The sequence below is a fragment of the Bombina bombina genome, chromosome 4 (assembly GCF_027579735.1).
Source record: "Bombina bombina isolate aBomBom1 chromosome 4, aBomBom1.pri, whole genome shotgun sequence".
NCBI lineage: Eukaryota > Metazoa > Chordata > Amphibia > Anura > Bombinatoridae > Bombina > Bombina bombina.
The window spans coordinates 316,986,449-317,014,307 of NC_069502.1; the positions used below are offsets into that span (position 1 = coordinate 316,986,449).

The 27,859-nt window shown below is 41.7% G+C and overlaps 1 protein-coding gene across 1 annotated transcript in view; it reads right to left on the minus strand.

Annotated features, from left to right (window-relative positions):
* The window catches only part of ERICH6 (glutamate rich 6), a 310,411-nt gene that overhangs the window by 259,381 nt on the left and 23,171 nt on the right, over positions 1–27,859 (minus strand). The window contains exons 4-6 of the mRNA XM_053711724.1: positions 21,803–21,916; positions 21,322–21,482; positions 19,913–19,983 (exon numbers count right to left, since the gene is read on the minus strand). Of these exons, the coding sequence (XP_053567699.1) occupies positions 19,913–19,983; positions 21,322–21,482; positions 21,803–21,916 (346 nt within the window). The remainder of the gene's footprint in view (positions 1–19,912; positions 19,984–21,321; positions 21,483–21,802; positions 21,917–27,859) is intronic.

Here is a 27,859-nt window from a genome sequence, read left to right on the forward strand (position 1 = left end):
AGACAGAGGGGGAAGACAGAGAGACAGAGGGGGAGACAGAGAGCTATAGGGGGAGACAGAGAGACAGAGGGGGAAGACAGAGAGACAGAGGGGAGAAACAGAGAGAAAGAGGGGAGAGACAGAGAGGGGAGACAGAGAGAGGGGGAAACAGAGAGGCAGAGGGGGAAGACAGAGAGGGGAGCCAGAGAGACAGAGGGGGGAGACCGAGACAGAAGGGGAGACAGAGGGGGGAGACAGAGTGGGGAGACAGATAGTGGGGGGAGACAGAGAGACAGACAGAAGGGGGAGACAGAAAGACATACAGAGGAGGAGACAGAGAGACAGACAGAGAAACAGAGGGATAGGCAGAGAGGGGAGACAGAGGGGGAGACAGAGAGACATACATAGGGGGGAGACAGATAGACAGACAGAGGGGGAGACACGGAGATAGAGGGGGAGACAGGGAGATAGAGGGGGAGACAGGTAGATAGAGGGGGTAGACAGAGGGGGAGACAGAGAGACAACTGGGTGAGACAGAAAGACAGACAGAGGGGGGAGACAGAGAGACAGGCAGAGGGGGAGACAAAGAGGGGACACAGAGAGACAGACATAGGAGGGAGACAGAGGGGGGAGACAGAGAGGGGAGACCAAGAGACAGAGGGGGGAGACAGAGCATATAACCCCACCAATTTCCAATTTAATTTCCAAACAAAGTATAGCGTGTGCAAAAAAAGTAGTTTTTCTGTGTGCAACCTAAGGCCCAGATTACGAGTTTTGCGTTAGAGGCTGTGCGGTGCTAACGAGCAGTTTTGTCTCACCGCTCACTTACCTACAGTGATGGTATTACAAGTTTTCAGAAACCCATCGTTAAAAGACAAGAAGTGAGCGTTGAGCAAAATTTTGCTCATTACCGCACTCCAATGCCAGCGCTGCTTAAGTCAGCAGTGAGCTGGTGTAACGTGCTCGTGCACGATTTCCCCATAGGAATTAACAGGGAGAGCCGGCTGAAAAAAAGTCTAACAAAGTCCTGCAAAAAAGCAGCGTAAAACTCCTTAATGCAGCCCCATTGATTCCTATGGGGAAATAAAATTTATGTCTACACCTAACACCCTAACATGAACCCCGAGTCTAAACAACCCTAAAACACTTATTAACTCCTAATCTGCCGCCCCCAACATCGCTGACACCTAAATTATAATTATTAACCCCTAATCTGCCGCTCCGGACACCGCCGCCACCTACATTATACTTATGAACCCCTAATCTGCTGCCCCCAACATCGCCGAACCCTACATTATATTTATTAACCCCTACTCTGCACCCCCAATGTCGCCGCCACCTACCTACACTTATTAACCCCTAATCTGCCGCCCCCAACGTTGCTGCCACTATATTAAAGTTATTAACCCCTAAACCTAAGTCTAACCCTAAACCTAACACCCGCTAACTTAAATATAATTTAAATAAATCGAAATAAATATTACTATCATTAACTAAATTATTCCTATTTAAAACTAAATACTTACTTGTAAAATAAACCCTAAGCTAGCTACAATATAACTAATAGTTACATCGTATCTAGCTTAGGGTTTATTTTTATTTTACAGGCAAATTTGTATTTATTTTAACTAGGTAGAATAGTTATTAAATAGTTATTAACTATTTAAAAACTACCTAGTTAAAATAAAGACACATTTACCTGTAAAATAAAACCTAACCCAAGTTACACTAACACCTAACAGTACACTATAATTAAATAAATTAAATAAATTAAATACAATTACCTAAGTTAAATTAAATTAGCTAAAGTACAAAAAAACCCCACTAAAATACAGAAAATAATAAACAAATTACAGATATTTAAACTTATAATCTAATAGCCCTATTAAAATAAAAAAAGTCCCCCCAAATTAAAAAAAACCCTAGCCTAAACTAAACTACCAATAGACCTTAAAAGGGACTTTTGCGGGGCATTGCCCCAAAGTAATCAGCTCTTTTACCTGTAAAAGAAAATACAAACAACCCCCCCAACAGTAAAACCCACCACCCACACAACCAACCCCCCAAATAAAATACTAGCTAAAAAACCTAAGCTCCCCATTGCCCTGAAAAGGGCAATTGGATGGGCATTGCCCTTAAAAGGGCAGTTAGCTCTTTTGCAAGCTCAAACCCCTAATCTAAAAAATAAACCCACCCAATACACCCTTAAAAAAACCTAACACTAACCCCCTGAAGATCGACTTACCTGGAGACGTCTTCATCCAAGCTGGGCGAAGTGGTCCTCCAGACGGGCAGAAGTCTTCATCCAGACGGCATCTTCTATCTTCATTCATCCGGCGCAAAGCGGGTCCATCTTCAAGACATCCGACGCGGAGCATCCTCTTCATCCGACGATTAACACAGAATAAAGGTACCTTTAAGTGACGTCATCCAAGATGGCGTCCCTTAGATTCCGATTGGCTGATAGAATTCTATCAGCCAATTGGAATTAAGGTAGAAAAAAATACTATTGGCTGATGCAATCAGCCAATAGGATTGAAGTTCAATCCTATTGGCTGATCCAATTAGCCAATAGGATTGAGCTCATATTCTATTGGCTCTTCCAATTCTGCCCGTCTGGAGGACCACTTCTGCCTGGCTTCGATGAAGACTTCTGCCCGTCTGGAGGACCACTTCGCTTGCCTGGATGAAGACGTCTCCCGGTAAGTTGATCTTCAGGGGGTTAGTGTTAGGTTTTTTAAGGGTGTATTGGGTGGGTTTTATTTTTAGGTTATGGACTGGTCGGCAAAAGAACTAACTGCCCTTTTAAGGGCAATGCCCATCCAAATGCCCTTTTCAGGGCAATGGGGAGCTTAGGTTTTTTTAGATAGGTTTTTATTTCAGGGATTGGTTGTGTGGGTGGTGGGTTTTACTGTTGGGGGGATTGTTTGTATTTTTTTTTACAGGTAAAAGAGCTGATTACTTTGGGGCAATGCCCTGCAAAAGGCCCTTTTAAGGGCAATTGGTAGTTTAATTTAGGCTAGGGGTTTGTTTTATTTTGGGGGGGCTTTTTAATTTTAATAGGGCTATTAGATTAGGTAAAATTAGTTTAAATTTCTGTAATTTATTGTTTTCTGTTATTTAGTGTTTGTTTGTTCTTTAGCTAATTTAATTTAGGTAATTGTATGTAATTTATTTAATTGTATTTGATTTAGTTAATTTATTTAATTATAGTGTAGTGTTAGGTGTAATTGTAACTTAGGTTAGGTTTTATTTTACAGGTACTTTTGTATTTATTTTAGCTAGGTAGTTATTAAATAGTTAATAACTATTTAATAACTATTCTACCTAGTTAAAATAAATACAAACTTGCCTGTAAAATAAAAATAAATCCTAAACTAGCTACAATGTAACTATTAGTTATATTGTAGCTATCTTAGGGTTTATTTTACAGGTAAGTATTTAGTTTTAAATAGGAATAATTTAGTTAATGATAGGAATTTTTAGTTAGATTTCTTTTAATTATATTTAAGTTAAGGGGTGTTAGGGTTAGGGTTAGACTTAAATGTAGGGGTTAATAACTTTAATATAGTGGCGGCGACGTTGGGGGTGGCAGATTAGGGGTTAATAAATGTAGGTAGGTGGCGGCGATGTTAGGGAAGGCAGATTAGGGGTTAATAATATTTAACTAATGTTTGTGAGGCGGGAGTGCGGCGGTTTAGGGGTTAATATATTTATTATAGTGGCGGCGATATCCGGTTTGGCAGATTAGGGGTTAAAAATTTTCTTTTAGTGTTTGCGATGTGGGAGGGCCTTGGTTTAAGGATTAATAGGTAGTTTATGGGTGTACTTTTTAGCACTTTAGTTAAGAGTTTTATACTACGGCGTTGTAGTCTAAAACTCTTAACCACTGACTTTAAAATGCCGTACAAGTCTTGACAGGAGAGGGTGTACCGCTCACTTTTTGGCAGACTCGTAATACCGGCGCTATGCAAGTCCCATTGAAAAAAAGAGGATACGCAATTTACGTAAGTGGATTTGCGGTATTTCCAAATCTGGCAAAAAAAGTGAGCGGTACACCTGTACCTGCAAGACTCGTAATACCAGCGGGCGTTAAAAAGCAGCGTTAGGACCGGCTAACGCTGCTTTTAAAGACTAACGCAAAACTCGTAATCTAGCCGTAAGTGTGCTATGTGCAAAAATGTATTGTTTCAATGATCAAACTACTAATTATTTATGCGTGTACATATACTAAATCTACCTCATCAGTGGCAATGTATAGAGTGTCTAGCTCAATCTAATATCCCCATCAAAGTATTCGCAACAAAAATAAGAATATCGACGAAATTGGAAAACGCCAAACTTAATCTGCATATAAGTGACTCGTTGCTATTGGCAAACCCAGAAGCATAATAGTTATTGGATATTCCCCTTAACTTACACCCACCAGGGCGTGTTGCGATGATCTCTGTGTGTGACTCATGTTGAGGCAACACTCAAAACTAGGATGTGTACATAAATGTCCCCATGATTGGCTACAGGTCTAGCCTAAATAGTACCCAAAGTGTTATCATAGCGAATAGTGTGTCAGTAAATATCTAAACCACCTGGAACCACCATTTAATCCATCAACAAACTGTCAAACACACTCTCTCCATACGCCAATACAATCAACCTTCTTTTATCTTATATGTCCGCTATCGTTAAGTGGCAGGCCCTTTAAGATGCCGGGCCTTCAGACTAGGGCTGATTTGCCCAACTTGTCAGTCCGCCCCTGCTTTTCTCTTTGTATGCAAATTCTGGTGAAAGCAAAGTGAGGGGATGGAGGCCTCAATTTCACACTGAGGATTACTAATAGCAAACATAGGAGAGTCGAGTGAGGGGAAGAAAGAGAAACAAGGAGGAGAGAAAAAGAGAAAGAGAAGTAGAGAGAGACAGAGATGAGACATCTAGAATTAGAAGGACCAAGCAAAGGAAATAAAAACGTCTTAAAATTAGTGATATGTATAATATCATAGGAGCCACTTAATATGTAAAAGTTCATCTGGCAGCAACAGTCAAAATATTATTTGTGTCTAATTATATCAAACCCCACCTAGTATTTCTATATCTAAATATGAAAACAATATTATTTTGATAAAGGATCTCTTGGCTGTCAGTTAGGATTCCTATGTATTCCTAAGCAATGTGTAGCAGCACTATTAGCCAATTATTTAAAAACTCTAAGGACCTTCACAATAAACTTGTAATGCTAGTAACACTTAGATCAGTTGATTAAGCCCTTTGTACCAGTAACATATAACAGTAGTTTAACAACTCTTCTAAAACAAAAAGGCTTAATACACTGTTGTTTCTGGTAAACAGAGAGTTAACCCCTTCACTACCGGGACTTTCAGAGAAGAACTTGCCCAAAATACTGGAGAATTTTTAGCATTTTTGCTATCACTCCATTTAAATAGAAATAGTCCCTTGTTTTTTTATTTACCTGTCAAAACTATATATATATATATTTAAGTAGACAACCCAAGGTATTGATCTAGGCCCATTTTGGTATATTTTATTCCACAGTCAAATGCAATCATATAAAAACAAATCGTGCTCCGGTTCCATATGCAGACAGATACTATGAGCTTAGGAACTCCAGTTCTCGGCTGTAAATTAACCCCTTAGTGACCAGAGCACTTTTCCATTTGTTGACCGTTTGGGACCAAGGTTATTTAAACATTTCTGCGGTGTTTGTGTTTAGCTGTAATTTTCCTCTTACTCATTTACTGTACCCACACATATTATATACCGTTTTTCTCGCCATTAAATGGACTTTCTAAAGATAACATTATTTTCATCATATCTTATAATTTACTATTAAAAAAATTATAAAATATGAGGAAAAAATGAAAAAAAAAAAAACATTTTTTCAAACTTTGACCCCCCAAATCTGTTGCACATCTACAACCACCAAAAAACACCCATGCTAAATAGTTTCTAAATTTTGTCTTGAGTTTAGAAATACCCAATGTTTACATGTTCTTTACTTTTTTTGCAAGTTATAGGGTCATAAATACAAGAAGCACTTCGCTATCTCCAAACCACTTTTTTTCAAAATTAGCGCTAGTTACATTGTGACACTGATATCTGTCAGGAATCCCTGAATATCCTTTGACATGTATATATATTTTTTTTAGAAGACATCCCAAAGTATTGATCTAGGCCCATTTTGGCCAAATGCGATCAAATAAAAAAAAACAGAATTTATGTTTACCTGATAAATTTCTTTCTCCAACGGTGTGTCCGGTCCACGGCGTCATCCTTACTTGTGGGATATTCTCTTCCCCAACAGGAAATGGCAAAGAGCCCAGCAAAGCTGGTCACATGATCCCTCCTAGGCTCCGCCTACCCCAGTCATTCGACCGACGTTAAGGAGGAATATTTGCATAGGAGAAACCATATGGTACCGTGGTGACTGTAGTTAAAGAAAATAAATTATCAGACCTGATTAAAGAACCAGGGCGGGCCGTGGACCGGACACACCGTTGGAGAAAGAAATTTATCAGGTAAACATAAATTCTGTTTTCTCCAACATAGGTGTGTCCGGTCCACGGCGTCATCCTTACTTGTGGGAACCAATACCAAAGCTTTAGGACACGGATGAAGGGAGGGAGCAAATCAGGTCACCTAAATGGAAGGCACCACGGCTTGCAAAACCTTTCTCCCAAAAATAGCCTCAGAAGAAGCAAAAGTATCAAACTTGTAAAATTTGGTAAAAGTGTGCAGTGAAGACCAAGTCGCTGCCCTACATATCTGATCAACAGAAGCCTCGTTCTTGAAGGCCCATGTGGAAGCCACAGCCCTAGTGGAATGAGCTGTGATTCTTTCGGGAGGCTGCCGTCCGGCAGTCTCGTAAGTCAATCTGATGATGCTTTTAATCCAAAAAGAGAGAGAGGTAGAAGTTGCTTTTTGACCTCTCCTTTTACCTGAATAAACAACAAACAAGGAAGATGTTTGTCTAAAATCCTTTGTAGCATCTAAATAGAATTTTAGAGCGCGAACAACATCCAAATTGTGCAACAAACGTTCCTTCTTTGAAACTGGTTTCGGACACAGAGAAGGTACGATAATCTCCTGGTTAATGTTTTTGTTAGAAACAACTTTTGGAAGAAAACCAGGTTTAGTACGTAAAACCACCTTATCTGCATGGAACACCAGATAAGGAGGAGAACACTGCAGAGCAGATAGTTCAGAGACTCTTCTAGCAGAAGAAATCGCAACTAAAAACAAAACTTTCCAAGATAATAACTTAATATCAACGGAATGTAAGGGTTCAAACGGAACCCCCTGAAGAACTGAAAGAACTAAATTGAGACTCCAAGGAGGAGTCAAAGGTTTGTAAACAGGCTTGATTCTAACCAGAGCCTGAACAAAGGCTTGAACATCTGGCACCGCTGCCAGCTTTTTGTGAAGTAATACCGACAAGGCAGAAATCTGTCCCTTCAGGGAACTTGCAGATAATCCTTTTTCCAATCCTTCTTGAAGGAAGGATAGAATCCTAGGAATCTTAACCTTGTCCCAAGGGAATCCTTTAGATTCACACCAACAGATATATTTTTTCCAAATTTTGTGGTAAATCTTTCTAGTTACAGGCTTTCTGGCCTGAACAAGAGTATTGATAACAGAATCTGAGAATCCTCGCTTCGATAAAATCAAGCGTTCAATCTCCAAGCAGTCAGCTGGAGTGAAACCAGATTCGGATGTTCGAACGGACCCTGAACAAGAAGGTCTCGTCTCAAAGGTAGCTTCCAAGGTGGAGCCGATGACATATTCACCAGATCTGCATACCAAGTCCTGCGTGGCCACGCAGGAGCTATCAAGATCACCAACGCCCTCTCCTGATTGATCCTGGCTACCAGCCTGGGGATGAGAGGAAATGGCGGGAACACATAAGCTAGTTTGAAGGTCCAAGGTGCTACTAGTGCATCCACTAGAGCCGCCTTGGGATCCCTGGATCTGGCCCCGTAGCAAGGAACTTTGAAGTTCTGACGAGAGGCCATCAGATCCATGTCTGGAATGCCCCACAGGTGAGTGACTTGGGCAAAGATTTCCGGATGGAGTTCCCACTCCCCCGGATGCAATGTCTGACGACTCAGAAAATCCGCTTCCCAATTTTCCACTCCTGGGATGTGGATAGCAGACAGGTGGCAGGAGTGAGACTCCGCCCATAGAATGATTTTGGTCACTTCTTCCATCGCTAGGGAACTCCTTGTTCCCCCCTGATGGTTGATGTACGCAACAGTTGTCATGTTGTCTGATTGAAACCGTATGAACTTGGTCCTCGCTAGCCGAGGCCAGGCCTTGAGAGCATTGAATATCGCTCTCAGTTCCAGAATATTTATCGGTAGAAGAGATTCTTCCCGAGACCAAAGACCCTGAGCTTTCAGGGATCCCCAGACCGCGCCCCAGCCCATCAGACTGGCGTCGGTCGTGACAATGACCCACTCACTGCGGAACGTCATCCCTTGAGACAGATTGTCCAGGGACAGCCACCAACGGAGTGAGTCTCTGGTCCTCTGATTTACTTGTATCTTCGGAGACAAGTCTGTATAGTCCCCATTCCACTGACTGAGCATGCACAGTTGTAAAGGTCTTAGATGAATGCGCGCAAAAGGAACTATGTCCATCGCCGCTACCATCAACCCGATCACTTCCATGCACTGAGCTATGGAAGGAAGAGGAACGGAATGAAGTATCCGACAAGAGTCTAGAAGTTTTGTTTTTCTGGCCTCTGTTAGAAAGATCCTCATTTCTAAGGAGTCTATAATTGTTCCCAAGAAGGGAACCCTTGTTGACGGGGATAGAGAACTCTTTTCCACGTTCACTTTCCAGCCGTGAGATCTGAGAAAGGCCAGGACAATGTCCGTGTGAGCCTTTGCTTGAGGAAGGGACGACGCTTGAATCAGAATGTCGTCCAGGTAAGGTACTACTGCAATGCCCCTTGGTCTTAGCACCGCTAGAAGGGACCCTAGTACCTTTGTGAAAATCCTTGGAGCAGTGGCTAATCCGAAAGGAAGCGCCACGAACTGGTAATGTTTGTCCAGGAATGCAAACCTTAGGAACCGATGATGTTCCTTGTGGATAGGAATATGTAGATACGCATCCTTTAAATCCACCGTGGTCATGAATTGACCCTCCTGGATGGAAGGAAGAATAGTTCGAATGGTTTCCATCTTGAAAGATGGAACCTTGAGAAACTTGTTTAAGATCTTGAGATCTAAGATTGGTCTGAACGTTCCCTCTTTTTTGGGAACTATGAACAGATTGGAGTAGAACCCCATCCCTTGTTCTCTTATTGGAACAGGATGAATCACTCCCATTTTTAACAGGTCTTCTACACAATGTAAGAACGCCTGTCTTTTTATGTGGTCTGAAGACAACTGAGACCTGTGGAACCTCCCCCTTGGGGGAAGTCCCTTGAATTCCAGGAGATAACCCTGGGAGACTATTTCTAGCGCCCAAGGATCCAGAACATCTCTTGCCCAAGCCTGAGCGAAGAGAGAGAGTCTGCCCCCCACCAGATCCGGTCCCGGATCGGGGGCCAATATTTCATGCTGTCTTGGTAGCAGTGGCAGGCTTCTTGGCCTGCTTTCCCTTGTTCCAGCCTTGCATTGGTCTCCAAGCTGGCTTGGCTTGAGAAGTATTACCCTCTTGCTTAGAGGACGTAGCACTTTGGGCTGGTCCGTTTTTACGAAAGGGACGAAAATTAGGTCTATTTTTCGCCTTGAAAGGCCGATCCTGAGGAAGGGCGTGGCCCTTACCCCCAGTGATATCCGAGATAATCTCTTTCAAGTCAGGGCCAAACAGCGTTTTCCCCTTGAAAGGAATGTTTAGTAGCTTGTTCTTGGAAGACGCATCAGCCGACCAAGATTTCAACCAAAGCGCTCTGCGCGCCACAATAGCAAACCCAGAATTCTTAGCCGCTAACCTAGCCAATTGCAAAGTGGCGTCTAGGGTGAAAGAATTAGCCAATTTGAGAGCATTGATTCTGTCCATAATCTCCTCATAAGGAGGAGAATCACTATCGAGCGCCTTTATCAGCTCATCAAACCAGAAACATGCGGCTGTAGTGACAGGGACAATGCATGAAATTGGTTGTAGAAGGTAACCCTGCTGAACAAACATCTTTTTAAGCAAACCTTCTAATTTTTTATCCATAGGATCTTTGAAAGCACAACTATCCTCTATGGGTATAGTGGTGCGTTTGTTTAAAGTAGAAACCGCTCCCTCGACCTTGGGGACTGTCTGCCATAAGTCCTTTCTGGGGTCGACCATAGGAAACAATTTTTTAAATATGGGGGGAGGGACGAAAGGAATACCGGGCCTTTCCCATTCTTTATTAACAATGTCCGCCACCCGCTTGGGTATAGGAAAAGCTTCTGGGAGCTCCGGCACCTCTAGGAACTTGTCCATTTTACATAGTTTCTCTGGGATGACCAACTTTTCACAATCATCCAGAGTGGATAATACCTCCTTAAGCAGAATGCGGAGATGTTCCAACTTAAATTTAAATGCAATTACATCAGGTTCAGCCTGTTGAGAAATGTTCCCTGAATCAGTAATTTCTCCCTCAGACAAAACCTCCCTGGCCCCCTCAGATTGGGTTAGGGGCCCTTCAGAGATATTAATATCAGCGTCGTCATGCTCTTCAGTAACTAAAACAGAGCAGCCACGCTTACGCTGACAAGGGTTCATTTTGGCTAAAATGTTTTTGACAGAATTATCCATTACAGCCGTTAATTGTTGCATAGTAAGGAGTATTGGCGCGCTAGATGTACTAGGGGCCTCCTGAGTGGGCAAGACTCGTGTAGACGAAGGAGGGAATGATGCAGTACCATGCTTACTCCCCTCACTTGAGGAATCATCTTGGGCATCATTGTCATTATCACATAAATCACATTTATTTAAATGAACAGGAATTCTGGCTTCCCCACATTCAGAACACAGTCTATCTGGTAGTTCAGACATGTTAAACAGGCATAAACTTGATAATAAAGTACAAAAAACGTTTTAAAATAAAACCGTTACTGTCACTTTAAATTTTAAACTGAACACACTTTATTACTGCAATTGCGAAAAAACATGAAGGAATTGTACAAAATTCACCAAATTTTCACCACAGTGTCTTAAAGCCTTAAAAGTATTGCACACCAAATTTGGAAGCTTTAACCCTTAAAATAACGGAACCGGAGCCGTTTTAACACTTTAACCCCTTTACAGTCCCTGGTATCTGCTTTGCTGAGACCCAACCAAACCCAAAGGGGAATACGATACCAAATGACGCCTTCAGAAAGCCTTTTCTAAGTATCAGAGCTCCTCTCACATGCGACTGCATGCCATGCCTCTCAAAAACAAGTGCGCCACACCGGCGCGAAAATGAGGCTCTGCTTATGCTTTGGGAAAGCCCCAGAGAAATAAGGTGTCTAATACAGTGCCTGCCGATATTATAATATCAATATACCCAGATAAAATGATTCCTCAAGGCTAAATATGTTTTAAAAATGAATCGATTTAGCCCAGAAAAGTCTACAATCCTTAATAAGCCCTTATGAAGCCCTTATTTACCATCGAAATAAACATGGCTTACCGGATCCCATAGGGAAAAATGACAGCTTCCAGCATTACATCGTCTTGTTAGAATGTGTCATACCTCAAGCAGTAAGAGACTGCACACTGTTCCCCCAACTGAAGTTACTTGCTCTCAACAGTCCTGTGTGGAACAGCCATGGATTTTAGTTACGGTGCTAAAATCATTTTCCTCATACAAACAGAAATCTTCATCTCTTTTCTGTTTCTGAGTAAATAGTACATACCAGCACTATTTTAAAATAACAAACTCTTGATTGAATAATAAAAACTACAGTTAAACACTAAAAAACTCTAAGCCATCTCCGTGGAGATGTTGCCTGTACAACGGCAAAGAGAATGACTGGGGTAGGCGGAGCCTAGGAGGGATCATGTGACCAGCTTTGCTGGGCTCTTTGCCATTTCCTGTTGGGGAAGAGAATATCCCACAAGTAAGGATGACGCCGTGGACCGGACACACCTATGTTGGAGAAAATGTTCACTTTTTCACAAATTTTTTCACAAACTTTAGGTTTCTCACTGAAATTATTTACAAACAGCTTGTGCAATTATGGCACAAATTGTTGCAAATGCTTCTCTGGGATCCCCTTTGTTCAGAAATAGCAGACATATATGGCTTTGGCATTGCTTTTTGGTAGTTAGAAGGTTGCTAAATGCCGCTGCGCATCACACGTATATTGTGTCTAGCAGTGAAGGAGTAAATTAGGTAGCTTGTAGGGAGCTTGCAGGGTTAATTTTAGCTTTAGTGTAGAGATCAGCCTCCCACCTGACACATCCCACCCCCTGATCCCTCCCAAACAGCTACCTTCCCTCCCCCACCCCACAATTGTCCCTGCCATCTTATTTACTGGCAGAAAGTCTGCCAGTACTAAAATAAAAGTTTTTTGGGGGGTTTTAGGTTTTTTTTTAAAAAAAATAATAATAATTCTTCTGCTGTGTAGGACCCCCCTTAGCCCCCAACCTCCCTGATCCCCCCCCCAACAGCACTTTAACCCCCCCCCCCCTCTGCCTTTATTGTGCGCCATATTGGGTACTGGCAGCTGTCTGCCAGTACCCAGTTTGAAAAATAATGTATTTTTATTTTTATTTTTTTATTTTATTAAATATTTTCTTTATTTCTGTAGTGTAGCTGCCCCTCCCCTCAACATCCAACCCCCCACCCTCTCCCAGATGCCTTCATTTTAAAATCCCACCCTCCCCAGTCCTCTCTCCCACCCTCAGATCTACAGCATATTGATGCTGTTTTCATAGATCTCGCGTGCACACGCGTGCACGACTCTCGTGCACACGCGTGCACGACTCTCGTGCACGCGCCCATGCACGCGCACGCACCCGCACAAGATCCCTCCCCACTCCTACACCAATGACTGCCCACCCGCCTCCCTGGATGAGCTCCCACCCACCAACGATAACGGCCATTGATAGCCGATGCAGAGAGGGCCACAGAGTGGCTCTCTCTGCATCGGATGGCTAAAAACAGTTATTGCAGGATGCCTCAATATTGAGGCATCACTGCAATAACATGAAAGCGTCTGGAAGCGATCAGGATCGCTTCCACTGCTTTCAAACACCAACGACATACGGGTTACGTCCTTGGTCGTTAACTGCATTTATTTGCAGGACGTACCCCATACGTCGTTGGTCGTTAAGGGGTTAAAGGGGCATGAAACCCACATTTTTTCTTTCATGGTTTAGAAAGAGCATGCAATTTTAAACAACTTTCTAATTTACTTATATTATCTAATTTGCTTCATTCTCTTGATATCCTTTGATGAAAAGCATATCTAGATAGGCTCAGTAGCTGCTGATTGGTGGTTGCACGTAGATGCCTCTTGTGATTGGCTTACACATGTGCATTGCTATTTCTTTAACAAAGGATGTCTAAAGAATAAAGCAAATTAGATAATAGAAGTAAATTGGAATGTTGTTTAAAATTGTGTCCTCTATCTGAATCATGAAATAAAATTTTTGGGTTAAATGTCCCTTTAACCCCTTAATGACAACTGACGTACCAGGTACGTCATGCAAAAACTAACTGTTAATGACAATAGACGTACCTGGTACGTCAGTTGTCTAACAGAGTGCTGGAAGTGATCACAATCGCTTCCAGCAGCTCTGAGGGTATTGCAGTGATGCCTCGATATGGAGGCATCCTGCAATACCCCTTTACAAGCCTCCGATGCAGAGAGAGCCACTCTGTGGCCCTCTCTGCACCGGTAGCGATGGTGCCGATGGTGCCGTTGTCCGGGTGGGAGGAGGGAGCGTGTGTGCGCGTGCGCGACGCTCGCAACGCGTGCGCACATGCACGGGGGCGTGCACAAAAAATAGCCACACTGACACCAAAAAATCTGGGAGGGGGTGGGGGTATTGTGGGGGGGCTGCTACACTACAGAAATAATCAAAAATAAAAATAAAAGTTATAATAAAAATAAATAAAATTAAAATACTTTGGTTTGTGGGGCCAAACTGGGTACTGGCAGACAGCTGCCAGTACCCAAGATGGCGGTAAGTTGTTAGGGGAGAGGGTTAGAGAGCTGGAGGGGGGGGGATCAGGGAGGTTGGTGCTAAGGCAGGGGTCTATCACAACTAAAATATTTTATTATTTTTATTTAAAAAAAACAAAAAAACTTTTATTTAGTACTGGCAGACTTTCTGCCAGTACTTAAGATGGCGGGAACAATTGTGGGGTGGGGGAGGGAAGAGAGCTGTTTGGGAGGGATCAGGGGGTGGGATGTGTCAGGTGGGAGGCTGATCTCTAAAATTAACCCTGCAAGCTCCCTACAAGCTACCTAATTTAACCCCTTCACTGCTGGGCATAATACACGTCTGGTGCGCAGCAGCATTTAGCGGTCTTCTAATTACCAAAAAGCAACGCCAAAGCCATATAAGTCTGCTATTTCTGAACAAAGGGGATCCCAGAGAAGCTTTTACAACAATTTCTGCCATAATAGCACAAGCTGTTCGTAAATAATTTCAGTGAGAAACCTAAAATTGTGAAAAATGTAAAGTTTTTTTTTTATTTGCTCGCATTTGGCGGTGAAATGGTGGCATAAAATATACCAAAATGGGCCTAGATCAATACTTGGGGTTGTCTACTACACTACACTAAAGCTAAAATTAACCCTACAAGCTCCCTACAAGCTACCTAATTAACCCCTTCACTCCTGGGCATAAAACACGTGTGGTGCGCAGCGGCATTTAGCGGCCTTCTAATTACCAAAAAGCAACCACAAAGCCATATAAGTCTGTTATTTCTGAAAAAGGGGATCCCAGAGAAGCATTTACAACCATTTGTGCCATAATTGCAGAAGCTGTTTGTAAATAATTTCAGTGGGAAACCTAAAGTTTGTGACAAAATTTGTGAAAAAGTGATTTTTTTTTTTTTTTTTTATCGCATTTGGCGGTGAAATGGTGGCATGAAATATACCAAAATGGGCCTAGATCAATACTTTGGGATGTCTTCTAAAACAAAATATATACATGTCAAGGGATATTCAGGTATTCCTGACAGATATCAGGGTTCCAAAGTAACTAGCGCTAATTTAAAAAAAAACAGAATTTATGTTTACCTGATAAATTACTTTCTCCAACGGTGTGTCCGGTCCACGGCGTCATCCTTACTTGTGGGATATTCTCTTCCCCAACAGGAAATGGCAAAGAGCCCAGCAAAGCTGGTCACATGATCCCTCCTAGGCTCCGCCTTCCCCAGTCATTCGACCGACGTAAAGGAGGAATATTTGCATAGGAGAAACCATATGATACCGTGGTGACTGTAGTTAAAGAAAATAAATTATCAGACCTGATTAAAAAACCAGGGCGGGCCGTGGACCGGACACACCGTTGGAGAAAGTAATTTATCAGGTAAACATAAATTCTGTTTTCTCCAACATAGGTGTGTCCGGTCCACGGCGTCATCCTTACTTGTGGGAACCAATACCAAAGCTTTAGGACACGGATGAAGGGAGGGAGCAAATCAGGTCACCTAGATGGAAGGCACCACGGCTTGCAAAACCTTTCTCCCAAAAATAGCCTCAGAAGAAGCAAAAGTATCAAACTTGTAAAATTTAGTAAAAGTGTGCAGTGAAGACCAAGTCGCTGGCTTACATATCTGATCAACAGAAGCCTCGTTCTTGAAGGCCCATGTGGAAGCCACAGCCCTAGTGGAATGAGCTGTGATTCTGTCAGGAGGCTGCCGTCCGGCAGTCTCATAAGCCAATCTGATGATGCTTTTAATCCAAAAAGAGAGAGAGGTAGAAGTTGCTTTTTGACCTCTCCTTTTACCAGAATAAACAACAAACAAGGAAGATGTTTGTCTAAAATCCTTTGTAGCATCTAAATAGAATTTTAGAGCACGAACAACATCCAAATTGTGCAACAGACGTTCCTTCTTTGAAACTGGATTCGGACACAAAGAAGGCATGACTATCTCCTGGTTAATGTTTTTGTTAGAAACAACTTTCGGAAGAAAACCAGGTTTAGTACGTAAAACCACCTTATCTGCATGGAACACCAGATAAGGAGGAGAACACTGCAGAGCAGATAATTCTGAAACTCTTCTAGCAGAAGAAATTGCAACCAAAAACAAAACTTTCCAAGATAATAACTTAATATCAACGGAATGTAAGGGTTCAAACGGAACCCCCTGAAGAACTGAAAGAACTAAATTGAGACTCCAAGGAGGAGTCAAAGGTTTGTAAACAGGCTTGATTCTAACCAGAGCCTGAACAAAGGCTTGAACATCTGGCACAGCTGCCAGCTTTTTGTGAAGTAACACAGACAAGGCAGAAATCTGTCCCTTCAAGGAACTAGCAGATAATCCTTTCTCCAAACCTTCTTGAAGGAAGGATAGAATCTTAGGAATTTTTACCTTGTCCCAAGGGAATCCTTTAGATTCACACCAACAGATATATTTTTTCCATATTTTGTGGTAAATTTTTCTAGTTACAGGCTTTCTGGCCTGAACAAGAGTATCAATGACAGAATCTGAGAACCCTCGCTTTGATAAGATCAAGCGTTCAATCTCCAAGCAGTCAGTTGGAGTGAGACCAGGTTCGGATGTTCGAACGGACCCTGAACAAGAAGGTCTCGTCTCAAAGGTAGCTTCCATGGTGGAGCCGATGACATATTCACCAGGTCTGCATACCAAGTCCTGCGTGGCCACGCAGGAGCTATCAAGATCACCGATGCTCTCTCCTGATTGATCCTGGCTACCAGCCTGGGGATGAGAGGAAACGGCGGGAATACATAAGCTAGTTTGAAGGTCCAAGGTGCTACTAGTGCATCTATTAGAGTCGCCTTGGGATCCCTGGATCTGGACCCGTAGCAAGGAACCTTGAAGTTCTGACGAGAGGCCATCAGATCCATGTCTGGAATGCCCCACAATTGAGTGATTTGGGCAAAGATTTCCGGATGGAGTTCCCACTCCCCCGGATGAAATGTCTGACGACTCAGAAAATCCGCTTCCCAATTTTCCACTCCTGGGATGTGGATTGCAGACAAGTGGCAGGAGTGAGTCTCCGCCCATTGAATGATTTTGGTCACTTCTTCCATCGCCAGGGAACTCCTTGTTCCCCCCTGATGGTTGATGTACGCAACAGTCGTCATGTTGTCTGATTGAAACCGTATGAACTTGGCCTTTGCTAGCTGAGGCCAAGCCTTGAGAGCATTGAGTATCGCTCTCAGTTCCAGAATATTTATCGGTAGAAGAGATTCTTCCCGAGACCAAAGACCCTGAGCTTTCAGGGGTCCCCAGACCGCGCCCCAGCCCACCAGACTGGCGTCGGTCGTGACAATGACCCACTCTGGTCTGCGGAAGCTCATCCCCTGTGACAGGTTGTCCAGGGACAGCCACCAACGGAGTGAATCTCTGGTCCTCTGATTTACTTGTATCGTCGGAGACAAGTCTGTATAGTCCCCATTCCACTGACTGAGCATGCACAGTTGTAATGGTCTTAGATGAATGCGTGCAAAAGGAACTATGTCCATTGCCGCTACCATCAAACCTATTACTTCCATGCACTGCGCTATGGAAGGAAGAGGAACAGAATGAAGTATTTGACAAGAGTTCAGAAGTTTTGATTTTCTGGCCTCTGTCAGAAAAATCCTCATTTCTAAGGAGTCTATTATTGTTCCCAAGAAGGGAACCCTTGTTGACGGAGACAGAGAACTTTTTTCTGCGTTCACTTTCCACCCGTGAGATCTGAGAAAGGCCAGGACAATGTCCGTGTGAGCCTTTGCTTGAGGAAGGGACGACGCTTGAATCAGAATGTCGTCCAAGTAAGGTACTACTGCAATGCCCCTTGGTCTTAGCACCGCTAGAAGGGACCCTAGTACCTTTGTGAAAATCCTTGGAGCAGTGGCTAATCCGAACGGAAGTGCCACAAACTGGTAATGCTTGTCCAGGAATGCGAACCTTAGGAACCGATGATGTTCCTTGTGGATAGGAATATGTAGATACGCATCCTTTAAATCCACCGTGGTCATGAATTGACCTTCCTGGATGGAAGGAAGAATAGTTCGAATGGTTTCCATTTTGAACGATGGAACCTTGAGAAACTTGTTTAGGATCTTGAGATCTAAGATTGGTCTGAATGTTCCCTCTTTTTTGGGAACTACGAACAGATTGGAGTAGAACCCCATCCCTTGTTCTCCTAATGGAACAGGATGAATCACTCCCATTTTTAACAGGTCTTCTACACAATGTAAGAATGCCTGTTTTTTTATGTGGTCTGAAGACAATTGAGACCTGTGGAACCTCCCCCTTGGGGGAAGCCCCTTGAATTCCAGAAGATAACCTTGGGAGACTATTTCTAGCGCCCAAGGATCCAGAACATCTCTTGCCCAAGCCTGAGCGAAGAGAGAGAGTCTGCCCCCCACCAGATCCGGTCCCGGATCGGGGGCCAACATCTCATGCTGTCTTGGTGGCAGTGGCAGGTTTCTTGGCCTGCTTTCCTTTGTTCCAGCCTTGCATTGGTCTCCAGGCTGGCTTGGCTTGAGAAGTATTACCCTCTTGCTTAGAGGACGTAGCACTTGGGGCTGGTCCGTTTCTGCGAAAGGGACGAAAATTAGGTTTATTTTTGGCCTTGAAAGACCTATCCTGAGGAAGAGCGCCCAAGATTAAAATAATTCCTCAAGGCTATGGAGTATAAAATATAAATCGATTTAGCCCAGAAAATGTCTACAGTCTTAGAAAGCCCTTGTGAAGCCCTTTTTTTCTTTCTGTAATAAAAATGGCTTACCGGATCCCATAGGGAAAATGACAGCTTCCAGCATTACATCGTCTTGTTAGAATGTGTCATACCTCAAGCAGCAAAAGTCTGCTCACTGTTCCCCCAACTGAAGTTAATTCCTCTCAACAGTCCTGTGTGGAACAGCCATCGATTTTAGTAACGATTGCTAAAATCATTTTCCTCTTACAAACAGAAATCTTCATCTCTTTTCTGTTTCAGAGTAAATAGTACATACCAGCACTATTTTAAAATAACAAACTCTTGATTGAATAATAAAAACTACAGTTAAACACTAAAAAACTCTAAGCCATCTCCGTGGAGATGTTGCCTGTACAACGGCAAAGAGAATGACTGGGGAAGGCGGAGCCTAGGAGGGATCATGTGACCAGCTTTGCTGGGCTCTTTGCCATTTCCTGTTGGGGAAGAGAATATCCCACAAGTAAGGATGACGCCGTGGACCGGACACACCTATGTTGGAGAAAAGTGGTTTGGAAATAGCAAAGTGCTACTTGTATTTATTGCCCCATAAATTGCAAAAAAAGCAAAGTACATGTAAACATTGGGTATTTCTAAACTCAGGACAAAATGTATAAACTATTTAGCATGGGTGTTTTTTGGTGATTGTAGATGTGTAACAGATTTTGGGGGTCAAAGTTAGAAAAAGTGTGTTTTTTTCCATTTTTTCCTCATATTTTATCATTTTTTTTTAGTAAATTATAAGATATGATGAAAATAATGGTATCTTTAGAAAGTCCATTTAATGACGAGAAAAACGGTATATAATATGTGTGGGTACAGTAAACGAGTAAGAGGAAAATTACAGCTAAACGCAAACTGAAATTGAAAAATGGTCCGGTCATTAAGGGGTTAACAGTCGAGACTGCTGGAGCTTTCTGCAGCTCTGACATATATATAGACCTCGTAAGGTACAATAAGCAAAGTACTGCACAACATAAAATAACATATCAGTTTGAATAAAACAAAGCTGTATTATTCATTGCACAATTCTCAGATATAAATGCACATTATCATGCAGCTAACATTTTGTGTTTAATTTCCTTTTAACTATAAAGTAATACGCTTTATAGACTCACATTCAGTATATGAAGTAGTAGGCTCCTTTTCCACAGATGCAAACATTTTGGCCATTTGCCTCTCACGAAGCCTATGTGAAAAGGAGATTTTTTTATAAATGTAGGTGAATTTATACATTAAACCGGGTGTAACTAAAATCAGTTCTTATCACTGAATTAAAGGGACATGAAACCCACATTTTTTCATTCATGATTCAGATAGAGAAAACAATTTTTAAAAGTTTCTAATTTTCTATTATCAAATGTGCGTTGTTCTCATTTTATTCTTTGTTGAAGAGATATCGATAGATAGCGTGAACATGTCTGGAGTACTGCATTACAGGAAATAGTTCTTCAATCTATTATTCTAGCTAATGTATAACATTGTTGCAAAACTGGTGCCATATAGTTCTGCAGACACGTGCATGCTCCTGAACTTACCTTTCTGCTTTTCAAAAAAGGACACCAAGAAAACAAAGAAAGTTTGATAATAGAAGTAAATTGGAAAGTTGTTTAAAATTGTATGTTCTATCTGAATCATGAAAGAAAGAATTGAGGTTTTATGTCACTTTAAATTGTTATTGTTTAAAAAGATAGATAACGCCTTTACTACCCATTCCCCAGCTTTGCATAACCTACATTGTTATATTAATATACTTTATAACATTTAAACCTCTAAATTTCTGCCTATTTCTAAGCCACTACAGACAGCCTCTTATCACATTATTTTTTAGTAGCTTTTCACAACAAGAGATTGCTAATTCGTGTGTGTCATATAGATAGCAATAGCATTGTGCTCTCTCCAGTGGGGTTGTGCATGACACTGCACTAATTGCTTAAAATGCAACTCAATAGATAATAAATAAATAATAAATAGCCATGTGATAAGGGGGCAGTTTGCAGCGGCTTAGATACAAGGTAATCACAAAGGTAAAAAGTATATTAATATAACCATGTTGGCTGTGCAAAACTGGGGAATGGGTAATAAAGGGATTATCTATCTTTTTAAACAATAACATGTTTTGAATAGACTGTCCCTTTAAAAAAGGACATTAACAGTATAGTACACTTTCTAGCATCAATGTATATAGAAGTTTGCGTAAAAATTGTCTTTTCTTTTCACCCCAGTGCCTCTAAGGAAAAACATTTTTGACATTTTGATAACTATGTCCAGCAATGGAAAAACATTATTAACCAAAAAAAGAGGCTTTAAAAATAAAGGAAAAGGGTCTTCCGGTTTTTTTTATAGAACAAAACAGGATTCTAAACCTAGAGATTTTCCAGATATTCATTTATTTATACACTGTACCAATGAATATTTTACATTACACAGTGTATATAACTTTGTGCTAAAAATATACAAAATATTAAACACACCTAAAATAAATTGTGGGAACACTGAAATCGGAAGTCTTGGAAGCCGGAGTTACCTTTGTGCAGTTTTTTCCTTTGCTTTTTTTCTCTCAACTTCAGATCCAAAAGGAGCATGAGGAGTAATAGAGATTGTCTCAATTTCATCTTTGTTAAATATGTGTTTTTGTTCTTTGAAGAGAAATTCGCACACATTCTTATACTGTGTGCAGCAAAATTGCTAAAGGAAAACAATATTCATAAATGAAAACCTAAATAAAGAAAATGTGAGTAACTTCCCAATTCTTGGCAAACCTGTAATAAACTCTAAGATAATCCCCTTTCTAATATAAGAATAACAGATTCGGAACGAGAAAGAAACTTGGAATTGGACGCTGCAATAATATTCTATATCTTTTTAATATGCTGTATTATTGCACTATAATAAAGCAAAATGCACTCTTTAAGATGCAACCAAGAATAAAAAAATCACATGAAAAGTAGGACACTCCAAGGTTAACTGGAACCGGAAAAACAATACTACATATGTTCATGTCTTACCTCAGCTGAGGAAGACTTGTCTGCGCCACTGACTCCCATGTCAGGCATAGGAAGCGGCTTCAATGGTTTTCCACAGAACTCACATTCTTCATTCTCAGATTGTTCCCTTAAAGTCTGACCAGAGCATATATTACATACATGCATACATACACACATACATATATGGAGAGAAAAAGAGAGAGAGAGAGAAAAAGAGAGAACATTTTAACATACAGATCATTTTTTACATTCTTGAAAATTACACTGATTTAAAAAGGACATGATACCCAAATATTTTTTTCATTATTCTTTTCATGCAATTGTGAACAACTTTACAAATCACTTCTATTATCTAATTTGCTTCATTCCCTTGCTAATCATTGTTGAAAAGCATATCTAAATATGCTCAGTATCTGCTAATTGGTGGCTGCACATAGATGCCTCATGTTATTGGCTCACCCATGTGCATTGCTATGTCTTTAACAAATGATACCTAAAGAATGAATACAATTAGATAATAGAAGTAAATTAGAAAGTTGTTTAAAACTGTATTCTCTATCTGAATCATGAAATAATTTTTTGGGGTTTCATGTCCCTTTAATGTCACCCAGGGAGACATCTTTGAGTCACAGATGTTTGATGGCAAAGAACAACCATTAGCATTTTTATACACCATTTTATTTTTACATTTTTGATACTTTGGTGGATTTATTGGTACTGAACTCTGTATTTTATTAGTATTCCATCTACAGAAGAGCTATAACAATGTGCTGCAGGGATATGGCTTCTATGGTTTCAGACCTAGGCATGGCACAGAAACAACACTAGTGAAAGTTTGAAATAGCATTACATTTCTCCTAAATAAAGGGAAATATCTTTTTTGACCAACTGGCTATATTAACATTACATAATATACCATGATTACCTAGCAACAGAAGGATGGCTCTGCACTGAAATGTATCTCTACCGAAAGACCAAACAAGGCTCCATACACAACATAGATGCTGAAGTCATGAAAGTAATGTGTGGAGTGTCACACAGCTGGCAAATCTGATAACATCACATGGATTACAATTGCAATCTAAATAAAAAGATCATACACAAGACTGGATAGAGGCTAATAAGCTCCAACTAAATCCAGACAAAACTGAGGTTTTCATTCTAGAATTTAGATCACGGCCAACACTCCACTGTCTCTCAAAGCAGCCCTACTTTTGTCTTTATTTGGTAAGTATTCTATGTCACCAATAACACCTCTTTACAAATGTAAAACATCTCTTAAATAATTATAAACAACAGTCGTACACTTACCAAAAATTGAAGGCATTACAAATAGTCCTAAAGATACTATAAAAGATGCATAAAGATCAGGAAATATGTAAACTACTGTTACCTATCTTGAACTCTCTCAATTGTAAAAAAATGTTTTGTATATATTTATGTAGGAGGGGCTACCTTTCCTCAGCCCTACAGACTTTACAAAACAATGCATCTTGAAGAATCCATAAAAGGTGATGCATGAACTATATTACATTACATTGCCTACACTTTAAACATGCATTAAACTATCAAACGTAACATTTTATGAACAACAAACAAGTATTTGCAATATATTTTAACTAAAATGCATCTCACTGAAATCCCCAATAACCAAACAGCTTCCAATCAATTCAGAAGACAGAGAAAGGAAAAACAGGCTGATCACATCAGTACTGTGCATGTGACGCTGGGATAAACTGCCTATATGCATCAGGTATAACCAGGAGATAGGCACGGACCAAGGCTGTGGCGGACATTTTCCAAAGTACAGATGTTAGTGAAGGACACCAAGGTACATTTCAAATTAAAAACATCAAAAAACATAATTTATGCTTACCTGATAAATTTATTTCTCTTGTGGTGTATCCAGTCCACGGATCATCCATTACTTGTGGGATATTCTCATTCCCAACAGCAGAGCTGTCTATATAGCTCCTCCCCTCACTGCCATATCCAGTCATTCGACCGAAAACAAGCAGAGAAAGGAGAAACCATAGGGTGCAGTGGTGACTGTAGTTTAAAATTAAAAAATACCTGCCTTAAAATGACAGGGCGGGCCGTGGACTGGATACACCACAAGAGAAATAAATTTATCAGGTAAGCATAAATTATGTTTTCTCTTGTAAGATGTATCCATTACTTGTGGGATACCAATACCAAAGATAAAGTACACGGATGAAGGGAGGGACAAGGCAGGTACTTAAACGGAAGGTACCACTGCCTGTAAAACCTTTCTCCCAAAAATAGCCTCCGAAGAAGCAAAAGTATCAAATTTGTAGAATTTTGAAAAAGTATGAAGTGAAGACCAAGTCGCCGCCTTGCAAATCTGTTCAACAGAAGCCTCATTTTTAAAGGCCCATGTGGAAGCCACAGCTCTAGTAGAATGAGCTGTAATCCTTTCTGGAGGCTGCTGGCCAGCAGTCTCATAGGCTAAGCGGATTATGCTTCTTAGCCAAAAAGAAAGAGGTTGCCGAAGCCTTTTGACCTCTCCTCTGTCCAGAGTAGACAACAAACAAAGCAGATGTTTGACGAAAATCTTTAGTAGCTTGTAAGTAAAACTTTAAAGCACGAACCACGTCCAGATTGTGTAATAGACGCTCCTTCTTTGAAGAAGGATTAGGACACAAAGACGGAACAACAATCTCTTGATTGATATTCTTATTAGATACCACCTTAGGCAAAAACCAAGGTTTGGTACGCAGAACTACCTTATCTGCATGGAAGATCAGATAAGGAGAATCACATTGTAAGGCAGATAACTCGGAAACTCTACGAGCCGAGGAAATAGCTACCAAAAAAAGAACTTTCCAAGATAAAAGTTTGATATCTATGGAATGAAGAGGTTCAAACGGAACCCCCTGAAGAACTTTAAGAACCAAATTTAAGCTCCAAGGTGGAGCAACAGGTTTAAACACAGGCTTAATTCTAACTAAAGCCTGACAAAATGCCTGAACGTCTGGGACATCCGCCAGACGCTTGTGCAAAAGAATAGATAGCGCAGAAATCTGTCCCTTTAAGGAACTAGCTGACAATCCTTTCTCCAATCCTTCTTGGAGAAAAGATAATATCCTGGGAATCCTGACCTTACTCCATGAGTAGCCCTTAGATTCACACCAATAAAGATATTTACGCCATATTTTATGATAGATTTTCCTGGTGACAGGCTTCCGTGCCTGAATTAAGGTATCAATGACTGACTCGGAGAAACCACGCTTTGATAAAATCAAGCGTTCAATCTCCAGGCAGTCAGCCTCAGAGAAATTAGATTTGGATGGTTGAAAGGACCTTGAAGTAGAAGGTCCTGTCTCAGCGGCAGAGTCCATGGTGGAAAGGATAACATGTCCACCAGATCTGCATACCAAGTCCTGCGTGGCCACGCAGGCGCTATCAAGATCACCGATGCTCTCTCCTGCTTGATTTTGGCAATCAGACGAGGGAGCAGAGGAAACGGTGGAAACACATAAGCCAGGTTGAAGGACCAAGGCGCTGCTAGAGCATCTATCAGCGTTGCCTTGGGGTCCCTGGACCTGTCTGGTTCGCCCCAATGAAGAACTAATTGTGCAAACACCTCCGGATGGAGTTCCCACTCCCCCGGATGAAAAGTCTGTCGACTTAGAAAATCCGCCTCACAGTTGTCTACACCTGGGATATGGATAGCTGATAGGTGGCAAGAGTGAATCTCTGCCCAGCGAATTATCTTTGAGACTTCTAACATCGCTAGGGAACTCCTTGTTCCCCCTTGATGGTTGATGTAAGCCACAGTCGTGATGTTGTCCGACTGAAATCTGATGAACCTCATTGTCGCTAGATGAGGCCAAGCCTGAAGAGCATTGAATATCGCTCTTAGTTCCAGAATGTTTATTGGAAGGAGTGACTCCTCCTGAGTCCACGATCCCTGAGCCTTCAGGGAGTTCCTGACTGCACCCCAACCTAGAAGGCTGGCATCTGTTGTTACAATTGTCCAATCTGGCCTGCGAAAGGTCATACCTTTGGACAGATGGACCCGAGATAGCCACCAGAGAAGAGATTCAGTAAAGGGGACAAATCTGTGTAATCCCCATTCCACTGACTGAGCATGCATAGTTGCAGCAGTCTGAGATGTAGGCGTGCAAACGGCACTATGTCCATTGCCGCTACCATTAAGCCGATTACTTCCATGCACTGAGCCACCGAAGGGCGAGGAATGGAATAAAGAACACGGCAGAAATTTAGAAGTTTTGATAACCTGGACTCCGTCAGGTAAATTTTCATTTCTACAGAATCTATCAGAGTCCCTAGGAAGGAAACTCTTGTGAGGGGGGATAGAGAACTCTTTTTCTCGTTCACCTTCCACCCATGCGACCTCAGAAATGCCAACACTATGTCCGTATGAGACTTGGCAATTTGGAAGTTTGACGCCTGAATCAGGATGCCGTCTAAATAAGGGGCCACTGCTATGCCCCGTGGCCTTAGGACCGCCAGAAGCGACCCCAGAACCTTCGTAAAAATTATTGGGGCTGTAGCGAACCCAAAGGGAAGAGCTACAAACTGGTAGTACCTGTCTAGGAAGGCAAACCTGAGAAACCGATGATGATCTTTGTGTATCGGAATGTGCAGATAAGCATCCTTTAAATCCACTGTAGTCATGTATTGACCCTCCTGGATCATAGGTAGGATGGTACGAATAGTCTCCATCTTGAATGATGGAACTCTGAGGAATTTGTTTAAGATCTTTAGATCCAAAATTGGTCTGAAGGTTCCCTCTTTTTTGGGAACCACAAACAGATTTGAGTAAAATCCCTGTCCCTGTTCCTCCTTTGGGACTGGATGGATCACTCCCATAACTAGGAGGTCTTGTACACAGTGTAAGAATGCCTCTCTTTTTATCTGGTTTGCAGATAATTGTGAAAGGTGAAATCTCCCTTTTGGGGGGGAAGCCTTGAAGTCCAGAAGATATCCCTGGGATATAATTTCCAATGCCCAGGGATCCTGGACATCTCTTGCCCACGCCTGGGGAAGAGCGAAAGTCTGCCCCCTACTAGATCTGTTACCGGATAGGGGGCCGTTCCTTCATGCTGTCTTAGAGGCAGCAGCAGGCTTTTTGGCCTGCTTACCCTTGTTCCAGGTCTGGTTAGGTCTCCAGACCGTCTTGGACTGAGCAAAAGTTCCCTCTTGTTTTGCATTAGAGGAAGTTGATGCCGCACTTGCCTTGAAGTTTCGAAAGGCACGAAAATTAGACTATTTGGCGCTTGGCTTGGACCTATCCTGAGGAAGGGCATGACCTTTTCCTCCAGTGATATCAGCAATAATCTCCTTCAAACCAGGCCCGAATAGGGTCTGCCCCTTGAAGGGAATGTTAAGCAGCTTCGATTTTGAAGTAACGTCAGCTGACCATGATTTAAGCCATAGCGCTCTGCGCGCCTGGATAGCAAAACCAGAATTCTTAGCCGTTAGTTTAGTCAAATGAACAATGGCATCAGAAACAAAAGAATTGGCTAGCTTAAGTGCTCTAAGCTTGTCAAGTATTTCATCCAATGGAGTCGCTACCTGTAAAGCCTCTTCCAGAGACTCAAACCAGAACGCCGCAGCAGCAGTGACAGGCGCAATGCATGCAAGGGGCTGTAGGATAAAACCTTGTTGAATAAACATTTTCTTAAGGTAACCCTCTAACTTTTTATCCATTGGATCTAAGAAAGCACAACTGTCCTCGACAGGGATAGTAGTACGCTTTGCTAGAGTAGAAACTGCTCCCTCCACCTTAGGAACTGTCTGCCATAAGTCCCGTGTGGTGGCGTCTATTGGAAACATTTTTCTAAAAACAGGAGGGGGAGAGAATGGCACACCTGGTCTATCCCATTCCTTAGTAATAATTTCTGTAAACCTTTTAGGTATTGGAAAAACATCAGTACACACCGGCACTGCATAGTATTTATCCAGTCTACACAATTTCTCTGGCACTGCAATTGTATCACAGTCATTCAGAGCAGCTAAAACCTCCCTGAGTAACACGCGGAGGTGTTCAAGCTTAAATTTAAATGTAGAAATATCAGAATCAGGTTG